At 40.8% G+C, this 14975-nt stretch overlaps 1 protein-coding gene across 2 annotated transcripts in view; it reads left to right on the top strand.

The window, feature by feature from the left end:
- tinagl1 (tubulointerstitial nephritis antigen-like 1) overlaps positions 1 to 11282 on the top strand; it is a 126142-nt gene extending 114860 nt beyond the window's left edge. For both annotated transcript variants that reach the window (XM_061897109.1, XM_061897110.1), the window contains one exon: positions 7189 to 11282. In XM_061897109.1, coding sequence (XP_061753093.1) covers positions 7189 to 7356 — 168 coding nt within the window. In that variant the 3' untranslated portion in view covers positions 7357 to 11282. The remainder of the gene's footprint in view (positions 1 to 7188) is intronic.
- Positions 11283 to 14975: the final 3693 nt, after the last annotated feature.

Raw genomic sequence — 14975 nt, 5'->3', positions numbered from 1 at the left:
CAAGCGACCTGCTAACATTGCATTTTAATATTATGCAAGGTTAGCAACTATAGCATAGCTATAGAAACTACATGCTAATATTACAATTTAACATCATGCTAGGTGAGCAACACTAGCATAGCTATGTGAGCTACATGCTAGCATTACATTTTAATATCATGCTATGTTATCAACATTAGTATAGCTATGAAAGCTACATGCTAACAGTAAATTTAAAAATCGTGCTAGGTTAGCAACACTAACATCAGTGAGCTACATGCTAACATTACATTTTAACATCATGCCAGGTTAGAAACACTAGCGTAACTATGCGAGCGACATGCTAACATTGCATTTTAATATTACGCAAGGTTAGAAACTCTAGCATAGCTATAGAAACTACATGCTAATATTAAAATTTAACATAATGCTAGGTGAGCAACACTAGCATAGCTATGTGATCTACATGCTAGCATTACATTTTAACATCATGCCAGATTAGGAAACACTAGCATAGCTATGTGAGCTACACGCTAACATTGTATTTAAAATCATGCAAGGTTAGCAACACTAGCATAGCTACGTGAGCTACATGCTAACTTTGTATTTTAAAAATAATGCTATGTTAGCAACACTAGTCTAGCTATGTGAGCTATTTGCTAACATTACATTTTAACATTACGCCAGATTAGCAACATTAGCATAGCTAATTGAGCTATTTGCTAACATTACATGTTAACATAATGCCAAATTAACAACATTAGCATAGCTATGTGGGCTCTAAGGTAACATTACATTTTAACATTGTGTCATATTACCAACATTAGCACAACAATGTGAGCAATATGCTAACATTACACTTTAACATTGTGTCAGATTAGCAACATTAGCAAAGCTATGTGAGTTATAAGATAACATTGCACTTTAACATTGTGTCAGATTAGCAACATTAGCATTGCTATGTGAGCTACATGCTAACATTGCACTTTAACATTGTGTGAAATTAGCAACATTAGCGGAGCTATGTGAGCTACATGCTAACATTACACTTTAACATTGTGTCAGATTAGCAACATTAGCACAGCTGTGTGAGCTATAAAATAACATTACATTTTAACATTGTGTCAGATTAGCAACATTAGCATTGCTGTGTGAGCTATATGCTAACATTACACTTTAACATTGTGTCAGATTAGCAACATTAGCACAGCTATGTGAGCTATAAAATAACATTACACTTTAACATTGTGTCAGATTAGCAACATTAGCACAGCTATGTGAGCTATATGTGAGCTTTTAACATTGAGCTTTAACATTGTGTCGGATTAGCAACATTAGCATAGCTATGTGAGCTATAAAATAAAATTACATTTTAACATTGTGTCAGATTAGCAACATTAGCACAGCTATGTGAGCTATATGCTAACATTACATTTTAACATTGTGTCGGATTAGCGACATTAGCACAGCTATGTGAGCTATATGTGAGCTTTTAACATTGAGCTTTAACATTGTGTCAGATTAGCAACATTAGCATAGCTATGTGAGCTATAAAATAAAATTACATTTTAACATTGTGTCAGATTAGCAACATTAGCACAGCTATGTGAGCTATATGATAACATTACACTTTAACATTGTGTCAGATTAGCAACATTAGCTCAGCTATGTGAGCTATAAAATAACATTACATTTTAACATTGTGTCAGATTAGCAACATTAGCATTGCTATGTGAGCTATATGCTAACATTACATTTTAACATTGTGTCAGATTAGCAAAATTAGCATTGCTATGTGAGCTATATGCTAACATTACACTTTAACATTGTGTCAGATTAGCAACATTAGCACAGCTATGTGAGCTATATGCTAACATTACACTTTAACATTGTGTCAGATTAGCGACATTAGCACAGCTATGTGAGCTATATCAATCAATCAATCAATCAATGTTTATTTATATAGCCCCAAATCACAAATGTCTCAAAGGACTGCACAAATCATTACGACTACAACATCCTCGGAAGAACCCACAAAAGGGCAAGGAAAACTCACACCTAGTGGGCAGGTAGAATTCACATTCAGTGGGACGCCAGCGACAATGCTGACTATGAGAAACCTTGGAGAGGACCTCAGATGTGGGCAACCCCCCCCCTCTAGGGGACCGAAAGCAATGGATGTCGAGCGGGTCTAACATGATACTGTGAAAGTTCAATCCATAGTGGCTCCAAGACAGCAGTGAGAGTCCCGTCCACAGGAAACCATCTCAAGCGGATCAGCAGCGTAGAGATGTCCCCAACCGATACAGGCGAGCGGTCCATCCTGGGTCCCGACGAGCGGTCCATCCTGGGTCTCGACTCTGGACAGCCAGTACTTCATCCATGGTCATCGGACCGGACCCCCTCCACAAGGGAGGGGGGGACATAGGAGAAAGAAAAGAAGCGGCAGATCAACTGGTCTAAAAAGGAGGTCTATTTAAAGGCTAGAGTATACAGATGAGTTTTAAGATGAGACTTAAATGCTTCTACTGAGGTAGCATCTCAAACTGTTACCGGGAGGGCATTCCAGAGTACTGGAGCCCGAACGGAAAACGCTCTATAGCCCGCAGACTTTTTTTGAGCTCTAGGAATCACTAATAAGCCGGAGTCTTTTGAACGCAGATTTCTTGCCGGGACATACGGTACAATACAATCGGCAAGATAGGCTGGAGCTAGACCGTGTAGTATTTTATACGTAAGTAGTAAAACCTTAAAGTCACATCTTAAGTGCACAGGAAGCCAGTGCAGGTGAGCCAGTACAGGTATATATGTATGTATATATGTATATAAAGGTATATACAGTACAGGCGTAATGTGATCAAACTTTCTTGTTCTTGTCAAAAGTCTAGCAGCCGCATTTTGTACCAACTGTAATCTTTTAATGCTAGACATGGGGAGACCCGAAAATAATACGTTACAGTAATCGAGACGAGACGTAACAAACGCATGGATAATGATCTCGGCGTCTTTAGTGGACAAAATGGAGCGAATTTTAGCGATATTACGGAGATGAAAGAAGGCCGTTTTAGTAACGCTTTTAATGTGTGACTCAAAGGAGAGAGTTGGGTCGAAGATAATACCCAGATTTTTTACAGAGTCACCTTGTTTTATTATTTGGTTGTCAAATGTTAAAGTTGTATTATTAAATAGAGGTCGGTGTCTAGCAGGACCGATAATCAGCATTTCCGTTTTTTTGGCATTAAGTTGCAAAAAGTTAGCGGACATCCATTGTTTAATTTCATTAAGACACGCTTCCAACTGACTACAGTCCGGCGTGTTGGTCAGCTTTAGGGGCATGTAAAGTTGGGTGTCATCAGCATAACAGTGAAAGCTAATACCGTATTTGCGTATGATGTCACCTAGCGGCAGCATGTAGATGCTGAAGAGTACAGGGCCAAGGACCGAACCCTGGGGAACTCCACACGTTACCTTAACATAGTCCGAGGTCACACTGTTATAGGAGACGCACTGCATCCTATCAGTAAGATAAGAGTTAAACAATGACAGGGCTGAGTCTGAAATACCAATTCGTATTTTGATACGCTCTAATAAAATATTATGATCGACGGTATCGAAAGCAGCGCTAAGATCGAGGAGCAGCAACATAGATGACGCATCAGAGTCCATCGTTAGCAATAGATCATTAGTCAGTTTTGCGAGGGCTGTCTCAGTCGAGTGATTTGCCCTGAAACCGGATTGAAAGGTTTCACATAGATTGTTAAACGCTAAGTGCTCATTTAGCTGCTCTGCAACAATTTTTTCGAGGATTTTCGAAATAAAGGGAAGGTGAGACACCGGTCGGTAGTTTACCATGAGGTCTGGATCGAGGTTAGGTCTTTTAAGGAGAGGATGAATAACCGCTTTTTTGAATGCAACGGGAACAGTGCCCGAGGAAAGTGATAAGTTTATAATATTTAGCACTGATGGACCTAATAATACAAAAAGCTCCTTGATAAGTTTCCCAGGAAGTGGGTCAAGTAAACATGTTGTTTGTTTTATTCCATTTACACGTTGTAACAATCCTTCTAATGTTATTTCATCAAAACGAGAGAAACTATTTTGGATATTTGCAGTATCCGCCGTATATACAATCGTATCTGTGTTACTATAACCCCGTTGTAGCTGGGACGCATTGTCTTTAATCTCCTTTCTAATAAGTTCAATTTTCTTATTAAAGAACTTCATAAAGTCATCTGCCGAATGGGTGGAGCTACTGGAAGGAGTCCCTTGTTGGGTTAGCGATGCTACTGTACTAAACAAAAATTTTGGATCGTTTTTATTAATGCGGATGAGATTTGAGTAATAATTAGTTTTAGCTAAGGTAAGCATGCGTTTATAAGTTATTAAACTATCACTCCATGCTTGATGGTGCACCTCAAGTTTAGTCGTGCGCCATTTGCGTTCCAGCTTTCTACATAATAATTTCTGAGCTCTAGTTTCTTCAGTAAACCATGGCGTACGCCTTTTTGGAGCCTTTTTTAACTTCAGCGGTGCTATACTATCAATGGTTTCGCGCAGGGCGTTGTTAAAGTTGTTAGTGAGGTTATCAATAGAGCCCACATACTTTGGGAACGGTGCCATTACCGAGGGCAGTAGGTCCGCAAGAGTCGTCGTTGTGGCAGCATTAATGTTGCGGCTGCTATAGCAGTTATTATTATTATTAGCTTGCCGAACATGAGTCTGAACTTCGAATTTTATAAGGTAATGATCGGACATTACTTTAGTATACGGGAGTATCATAACTTTGGAGACGGTGATACCTCTGACAAGCACTAGGTCTATCGTATTACCGCTGCGATGCGTCGGTTCATTTATTATTTGTGTAAGACCACAGCTATCAATTATAGTCTGGAGCGCCACGCACGGTGGGTCCAATGGGGTATTCATATGGATATTAAAGTCCCCCATTATAATTATATTATCGGCGTGCGTCACTAGATCAGCAACAAACTCTGAGAATTCACTAATAAAGTCCGAATAGGGCCCTGGGGGGCGGTAGATAACGGCCAGGCACAGAGGCAGAGGTGTGGCAGACTTCATAGAAAGCACCTCAAACGATTTATATTTATTATTTAAGTTAGGACTAAAGTTAAAATTTTCGTTGTATATTAGTGCGACACCCCCTCCCCTTTTGAGGTGACGGGCAATATGCGCATTCGTATAGTTAGGAGGGGATGCCTCATTTATCGCAAAAAAGTCGTCTGGTTTAAGCCAGGTTTCGCTAAGACCGATGACGTTAAGGTTGTTGTCTCTAATGACCTCATTGACTAATAACGTTTTGGGAGACAAAGATCTGATGTTTAGAAAGCCCATATTATAGGTAGTGGGCTGTTTTAAGGAGTTGTTGATAAAATTATCCGTAGTAGCAATATTAATAATGTTGCGTTTATTATGCGCAGTGTACTTAAAATAATTACGACCATATCTAGGAATTGATATGACGGGAATTTTCAGATTGTCTACTTGGCGCTGCGATAAACTGAACGCATCATAATTTGCCACCTCAGTAGAACGCATGTCTAACTCTGACGAAGTCATAGACACAGTAGAAAAAACATTTTGTGAGTTGTGTATTATTCTACGAAAATTGCTATGTGTACAGGGATCATCCAGCCTGGCGCTGGCTAGCTCTAACTTAACTGACTCCATACCCAGGCTAGCAGGCTCTGTAATTGCCTGTGACCGGGCTTGCTCTAGTGCAGTTAGTCAAATGTGGCTCAATGCGAAGTCTATGTTCCGAGACAAGAGGATAGCGCCTTCCTGGTTAGGGTGAAGGCCGTCTCTCCTCAGCAAGCCAGGTTTGCCCCAGAAAGAGGGCCAATTATCAATAAACGTAAATCCCTGCTGTCTGCAGAAGCTATCCAGCCACCTGTTAAGAGAGACTAATCTGCTATATCTCTCATCATTGCCTCTCCCAGGCAGGGGGCCAGAGACAATTACTCGATGCCTGGACATCTTTCTGGCGAGATTACAAGCCCTGGCTATGTTTCTCTTTGTAATCTCTGATTGTCTCATCCTAACGTCATGCTAACATTACACTTTAACATTGTGTCGGATTAGCAACATTAGCACAGCTATGTGAGCTATAAAATAACATTACACTTTAACATTGTGTCAGATTAGCAACATTAGCACAGCTATGTGAGCTATATGCTAACATTACATTTTAACATTGTGTCAGATTAGCCACATTAGCACAGCTATGTGAGCTATATGCTAACATTACACTTTAACATTGTGTCAGATTAGCAACATTAGCATAGCTATGTGAGCTATAAAATAACATTACATTTTAACATTGTGTCAGATTAGCAACATTAGCATAGCTATGTGTGCTATAAAATAACATTACATTTTAACATTGTGTCAGATTAGCAACATTAGCTCAGCTACGTGAGATATAAAATAACATTACATTTTAACATTGTGTCAGATTAGCAACATTAGCATTGCTATGTGAGCTATATGCTAACATTACATTTTAACATTGTGTCAGATTAGCAACATTAGCATTGCTATGTGAGCTATATGCTAACATTACACTTTAACATTGTGTCAGATTAGCCACATTAGCACAGCTATGTGAGCTATATGCTAACATTACACTTTAACATTGTGTCAGATTAGCAACATTAGCATAGCTATGTGAGCTATAAAATAAAATTACATTTTAACATTGTGTCAGATGAGCAACATTAGCAAAGCTATGTGTGCTATAAAATAACATTACATTTTAACATTGTGTCAGATTAGCAATATTAGCATTGCTATGTGAGCTATATGCTAACAATACATTTTAACATTGTGTCAGATTAGCAACAGTAGCGCAGCTATATAAACTACATGCTAACATAACATTTTACATCGTGCTAGGTTAGCAACATTAGCATTGCTCTATGAGCTACATCCAAACATAACATTTTACATCGCGCTAGGTTAGCATATTTGCAGCAGAAAAACAGGGTCAAGCATACAAGTCCCATGTCTGTAACTGACTGGCGGATAGTCTGCGTCATTTTAAGACCTGTAGCGAAGCGTGGGGAAGGCAGGGTTGTTTTCCTAACATGAAAAGTGAGTGTTTGAGCGCCTGTTTGATTAAAAAATATAATTTTTGATGTTCATGCATCACTTTAAGCCCCTCCATGTTGTCACCCCCCCCCCCCCCCTCAGATTGCTGCCAACTCCTGGGGGAAGAATTGGGGTGAGGAGGGTTACTTCCGTATCGCCCGCGGGGACAACGAGTGCGAGATCGAGACCTTTGTGATCGGCGTGTGGGGCCGTATCGCCATGGAGGACATGCACCACCACCACCATCGCCGCCGCCGCCGCCACATTTAGACGCCAGACAGGAAGAAGGCCGCCAACCTCACAGGAGCATCTGGACTTTGAAGGTGGGCGGAGCCACTGCAGTCTGAGGCCACTCCCACCTCGTCACGCCACAAAGAAGGAAGCGCAGCTCTGATGAAGCCAGGTGAGGCAGCTCAGGTACCAAAGTCTTCCAAAGGTTCCAGAAAGTCCCCGTGCCACCACAGACCCTTTGGGGACCAGAGAGAACGTGACGCAAGGACACTTCCTGTACCACCATCTTGTCACAACTACTTCCTGTTCCACCATCTTGTCGCAACTACTTCGTGTTCCACCATCTTGTCACAACTACTTCCTGTTCCACCATCTTGTCACGACTATTTCCTGTACCACCATCTTGTCAGGACTACTTTCTGTAAAGCCACCATTTTGTCACTACTACTTCCTGTAACGCCACCATTTTGTCAGGACTACTTCCTGTAAAGCCACCATCTTTTCAGGACTACTTCCTGTAACACAACCATTTTGTCAAGACTACTTCCTGTTCCACTACCTTGTCAAAACTACTTCCTGTAATGCCACTATTTTGTCAGGACTACTTCCTGTACCACCACCTTGTCAGAACTACTTCCTGTAACGCCACCATATTGTCAGGACTACTTACCCTACCACTACCTTGTCAGAACTACTTCCTGTAACGCCACCATTTTGTCAGGACTATTTCTTCTACCACCATCTTGTCAGGACTACTTCTTGTAAAACCACCATCTTGTCAGGACTACTTCTTGTAAAGCCACCACCTTGTCAGGACTACTTCCTGTAACATCATCATTTTGTCAGGATTACTTCCTCAAACGCCACCATCTTGTTAGAACTACTTCCCGTAAAGCCACATTCTAGTCAGGACTACTTCCTGTACCACCATTTTGTCAGAACTACTTCCAGTTGCACCACCATTTTGTCAGGGCTACTTCTTGAAATGCCCCCATTTTGCCAAGATTACTTCCTGAAACGCCACCATTTTGTCAGGACTACTTCCTGAAACGCCACCATTTTGTCAGGACTACTTCCTGAAATGCCACCATTTTGTCAGGACTACTTCCTGAAATGCCCCCATTTTGTCACGATTACTTCCTGAAATGCCACCATTTTGTCAGGACTACTTCCCGTAAAGCCACCATCTTGTCAGGACTACTTCCTGTAACGCAACCATTTTGTCAGGACTACTTCCTGTAACGCAACCATTTTGTCAGGACTACTTCCTGTAATGCCACCATTTTGTCAGGACTACTTCCTGTAATGCCACCATTTTGCAGGACTACTTCCTGTACCACTACCTTGTCAGAACTACTTCCTGTAACGCCACCATATTGTCAGGACTACTTACCCTACCACTACCTTGTCAGCACTACTTCCTGTACCACTACCTTGTCAGAACTACTTCCTGTAATGCGACCATTTTGTCAAGACTACTTCCTCTACCACCATCTTGTCAAGACTACTTCTTGTAAAGCCACCATCTTGTCAAAACTACTTCCTGTAACACTGCCCTCTTGTCAGAACTACTTCCTGTAACGCCGCCATCTTGTCAGAACTACTTCCTGTATAATGTACTATAACGTGGAAGAACATTAAGCGCTCATTACTTCTACCCTTTACATGTACATCATAATCCAAGCTTCAAAGTTATGTTTTGTATATTTGACTAACTTTATTTTGATACTTTCTTCACATGTTGCTGCTCCTGCCAGACTCCAACCAAAGATATTTATCAGTCATAAAACAATTAAAATAAATATATATTAGTCATAGAAGAAAAGACACAATACAGCACACTTTTATTCCAACTTATTTATTTCTCACACTGCTGGACAAAGGAGCCACTGTAATGTTAGCATGTTTCACCACTTCACCATAACAAACATCTAATGTACATACATTATTTATTACATGTATGATAGCATGTCTTATATGTACAAACCCCGTTTCCATATGAGTTGGGAAATTGTGTTAGATGTAAATATAAACAGAATACAATGATTTGCAAATCCTTTTCAACCCATACTCAGTTGAATATGTTACAAAGACACCATATTTAAAGTAACAAACTTTTTTTTTGTTTGTGCAAATAATCATTAACTTTAGAATTTGATGCCAGCAACACGTGACAAAGAAGTTGGGAAAGGGGGCAATAAATACTGATAAAGTGGAACATCCCACAGGTGTGCAGGCTAATTGGGAACAGGTGGGTGCCATGATTGGGTATAAAAACAGCTTCCCAAAAAATAGTCAAACAGTTTAAGAACAACGTTTCTCAAAAGTGCAATTGCAAGAAATTTCGGGATTTCAACATAGGTCCATAATATCATCAAAAGGTTCAGAGAATCTGGAGAAATCACTCCACGTAAGCGGCATGGCCGGAAACCAACATTGAATGACCGTGACCTTTGATACCTCGGACGGTACTGTATCAAAAACCGACATCAATCTCTAAAGGATATCACCGCATGGGCTCAGGAACACTTCAGAAAACCACTGTCACTAAATACAGTTTGTCGCTACATCTGTGAGTGCAAGTTAAAGCTCTACTATGCAAAGCGAAAGCCATTTATCAACAACATCCAGAAACGCCGCCAGCTTCTCTGGGCCCGAGATCATCTAAGATGGACTGATGCAAAGTAGAAAAGTGTTCTGTGGTCTGACGAGTCCACATTTCAAATTGTTTTTGGAAATATTCGACATCGTGTCATCCGGACCAAAGGGGAAGCGAACCATCCAGACTGTTATCGACGCAAAGTTCAAAAGCCAGCATCTGTGATGGTATGGGGGTGCATTAGTGCCCAAGGCATGGGGAACTTACACATCTGTGAAGGCACCATTAATGCTGAAAGGTACATACAGGTTTTGGAACAACATATGCTGCCATCTAAGCATCGTCTTTTTCATGGACGCCCCTGCTTATTTCAGCAAGACAATGCCAAGCCACATTCAGCACGTGTTACAACAGCGTGGCTTGGTAAAAAAAAAGTGCGGGTACTTCCCTGGCCCGCCTGCAGTCCAGACCTGTCTCCCATGGAAAATGTGTGGCGCATTATGAAGCGTAAAATGCGACAGCGGAGACCCCGGACTGTTGAAGGACTGAAGCTCTACATAAACCAAGAATGGGAAAAAATTCCACTTTCAAAACTTCAACAATTAGTTTCCTCAGTTCCCAAACATTTATTTAGTGTTGTTAAAAGAAAAGGTGATGTAACACAGTGGTGAACATGCCCTTTCCCAACTACTTTGGCACGTGTTGCAGCCATGAAATTCTAAGTTAATTATTATTTGCAACAACAAAAAATAATGTTTACGAGTTTGAACATCAAATATCTTGTCTTTGTAGTGCATTCAATTGAATATGGGTTGAAAAGGATTGATGTATTCTATTTATATTTACATCAAACGCAATTTCTCAAATGTTAGCATTTCTTATATATGTCTTGGATACACATTTTCAATAGCACCCATAGGGGGCGCCACAAACGTCATTTTTGTCCCACTTCCCTGCCATCATAGACAAACAGCGTATCGGAACAATAGCGTGCGTGCCAAATACTGAGCCCACTTTTAGCTCCACTTCCCCAGGCAAGTATTTCCTCCGACAAATAGCGAGCCCGCCTGCTTACACAAACACTATGATGTCATTCATAACCGTCTGTAACACGTTTATAAACTGTTTATTACCGAGTGGGAGGGGCCTCCAGCGTGGTAACCTGTTGTTACCGCTTTACTTTAATCACACACACACACACACACTGTGAATGACTCCGTCATGACCTCCAGAATGTGCTTTTACTACCTTCAGCTGGTCCTTGAACGCACCGCAAGCTCTCCTCCATTCATCCTATTTATATGAAAGACAAATAAATGATGTATTATATTTTAGTGCTGACCAATAAAAGCCTGAGAAAAGCTGATGGCGGCGTTGCGTTTTTTTCCAAGTTTTGTGTCTTTTTTTTTTTTTTTTAAAGTAGCATAACAGGAGGCGGACCTTGACCTGGCAGTTATGCACAGCTGACGCTGCGTTCAAGGAACGACAAAACATGAGTGTGTGCACTTTTTTTTGTTTTTGTTTTTTTGCTCTTTTCCTGCCTCACGCTCATGTCCACCTTTTTCATTTCTTGCATAATTCTGCAGGAGATTACCCCCCCCCCCCCCCCCTTACCGACCCCCCCACACACAGTGCAAAGGTCAGAGTTCACACAACGGGCTCGAACGGTAACATGAATGAAACGCTAAAACGAGCACGCATGTTGGAAATTGTTCTAATCAAGTAGTCAAAGAAAACTGTCTTTAGGTAAAGGTCACGTTCATAGAAAAGTACGTCAAGAGAGACGCCTGATTCTTTGTTTAATACGAGGTGGGAGGGAGGGAGTAAGCTCAGTTCGGAGGGGGGGCGAGTCAAAGTTGCATGTTAATATAAGAAAAACTAGCCCATGGTTTGTGATACTTGGTGCTGACGAGCAAGTATGCCAACAGTAAAAGTGCGTTGCGAGAATATTAGCATGCTAACAGTTTTTGTTGTATTAGCATGCTGACGTTTTATGCCAGTTTTTTTTTTTTTTATAATTTTGCGTGTTTAAACTTTAAAATCATGGTTTGTAATACTTGGTGCTCTCGAGCAAGTATGCCAAAAGTTAACGTGTGTTGTGAGAATATTAGCATGCTAACAGTTTTTGTTGTATTAGCATGCTGACGTTTTATGCCAGTTTTTTTTTTTTTTAATAATTTTGCGTGTTTAAACTTTAAAATCATGGTTTGTAATACTTGGTGCTCTCAAGCAAGTATGCCAAAAGTTAATGTGTGTTGTGAGAACATTAGCTTGTTAGCATTTTTGCTATATTTTTTTCATATTAGCATGACAACGTTCTATGCTACTTTTTTTTTGCTAAATTTGCATGTTTAATCTTTAAAAAATCATGGTTTTGTGATACTTAGTGCGGTCGAGCAAGTACGCTAACAGTAAAAGTGCGTTGCGAGAATATTAGCATCCTAACATTACCATGCTAACGTTTTATGCTACTTTTTATTTTTGCTAATTTGGCATGTTCAAACTTTAAAATCATGGTTTGTGATAATTGGTGCGATCAAGCAAGTAGGCTAATAGTTAACGTGTGTTGTGAGAACATTAGCTTGTTAAATTTTTTTGCTAGATTTTTTTTATATTACCATGCAAATTTTTTATGCTGTTTTTTTGGTTTTTTTTTGCTAATGTATGTTAAAAGTTAAAGATCATGGTTTGTGATACTTGGTGCTGTCGAGCAAGTATGCCAACAGTAAAAGTGCGTTGCGAGAATATAAGCATGCTAACAGTTTTTGTTAGTTTTTCTTGTATTAGCATGCTGACGTTTTATGCCAGTTTTTTTTTTTTTTTTGATAATTTTGCGTGTTTAAACTTTAAAATCATGGTTTGTAATACTTGGTGCTCTCCAGCAAGTATGCCAAAAGTTAACGTGTGTTGTGAGAACATTATCTTGTTAACATTTTTGCTATATTTTTTCATATTAGCATGACAACGTTCTATGCTACTTTTTTTTTGCTAAATTTGCATGTTTAATCATAAAAAAAATCATGGTTTTGTGATACTTAGTGCGGTCGAGCAATTACGCTAACAGTAAAAGTGCGTTGCGAGAATATTAGCATCCTAACATTACCAGGCTAACGTTTTATGCTACTTTTTATTTTTGCTAATTTGGCCAGTTTAAACTTTAAAATCATGGTTTGTGATAATTTGTGCGATCGAGCAAGTAGGCTAACAGTTAACGTGTGTTGTGAGAACATTAGCTTGTTAAAATTTTTTGCTAGATTTTTCTTATATTACCATCCTAATGTTTTCTGCTGTTTTTTTGGTTTTTTTTGCTAATGTATGTCAAAAGTTAAAGATCACGGTTTGTGATACTTGGTGCTGTCGAGCAAGTATGCCAAGAGTAAAAGTGCGTTGCGAGAATATTAGCATGCTAACAATTTTGTTAGTTTTTCTTGTATTAGCATGCTGATGTTTTATGCCAGTTTTTTGGGGTGGATAATTTTGCGTGTTTAAACTTTAAAATCATGGTTTGTAATTCTTGGTGCTCTCCAGCAAGTATGCCAAAAGTTAACGTGTGTTGTGAGAACCTTAGCTTGTTAACATTTTTGCTATATTTTTTTCATATTAGCATGATAACATTCTATGCTACTTTTTTTTGCTAAATTTCCATGTTTAAACTTAAAAAAAATCATGGTTTTGTGATACTTAGTGCGGTCGAGCAAGTACGCTAACAGTAAAAGTGCGTTGCGAGAATATTAGCATCCTAACATTACCAGGCTAACGTTTTATGCTACTTTTTATTTTTGCTAATTTGGCATGTTTAAACTTTAAAATCATGGTTTGTGATAATTGGTGCGATCGAGCAAGTAGGTTAACAGTTAACGTGTGTTGTGAGAACATTAGCTTGTTAAAATTTTTTGCTAGATTTTTGTGAAGACTCTTCTTCGGCATGGTAATGCCGGTGTAGTTTTCCCGTGGATGCGTCGAAGCAGAACACAGCAAAGGTAAGATATAAGGTATTTAATAACAAAAGTCTATGAACAAAAATACTGGTGTAAAGAGAAAAAGTAAACAAAAGACGCTAGCGTGAAAGCTAGGATAAAACAAGGAAAACTAAAACTTGGTACGAGGACACAAAAGAGTAAACAAAACATTTAGCATGAAAGCTAGACAATAAAGTGGCTTGGCGTGAGAGCTAGCGAGAAAATACATACGAATGATGAGAGTCGTCACTGATGCGCGTGGGCAAATTAGGATCCGAGAATGAGTAAACAGAAAAGGTGAGCTTAAATAGGAGGGTGAAAATTAGTAGCAGGTGTGCGGGGCGAGACTAACAGGTGGACTGATGTGTAACCATAGTGATGGACAAAAACAGGACATAAACGGGTCAGACTGAGAATGAAAAAACAAACACGTGAAGATCTGAGCAGCAGATCGCAACAGTATTCCCCCCCAACAAAAGACAGATACCAGATGTCTTAAAAAACAAACAAAAACTTGAACCCCCTCCCCAAAACCAGAAAGTTCACAAACGAAGGGAGGGCGGAGGGAGGCCACGGTGGAGGGTCGCCAGATCGCATGTCCCCGAATCCACCGAGGACACATCATGTGGCGGCGGCGGGTGGAACGCTGCTGCCGAAAAAGTTTTGGCGGGCGACCTCGAAAAGGCCACATTAGTGGCCGCATCGCAGGATGAGGTGCCCGGCGAGGCGGACGACCCGGGCACGGCCACATCCGTGGCCGACATAGAGGAGGGAGTGTCTGGCGAGGAGGATGACCTCGCAGAGGCCACGCCCGTGATCGACGTGGTGGACGACGCCTCAGCACCGAAATCCCAGCAGGCTTGGAAGCAGCAGACGAGGGTGCGGGGACTGCAGCCAAAGCAGGCCCGAGTGCAGCTGGCGAGGATGATGCGGGTGCTGCAGCCGCAGGAGTCGTCGGAGGCGGCCTGGGAGCCGCAGGAGTCGTCGGAGGCGGCCTGGGAGCCGCAGGAGTCGTCGGAGGCGGCCTGGGAGCCGCAGGAGTCGTCGGAGGCGGCCTGGGAGCCGCAGGAGTCGTCGGAGGCGGCCTGGGAGCCGCAGGA

This window comes from Nerophis ophidion, linkage group LG04 (assembly GCF_033978795.1).
Source record: "Nerophis ophidion isolate RoL-2023_Sa linkage group LG04, RoL_Noph_v1.0, whole genome shotgun sequence".
NCBI lineage: Eukaryota > Metazoa > Chordata > Actinopteri > Syngnathiformes > Syngnathidae > Nerophis > Nerophis ophidion.
This window is presented reverse-complemented; position numbering and strand designations above follow the sequence as displayed.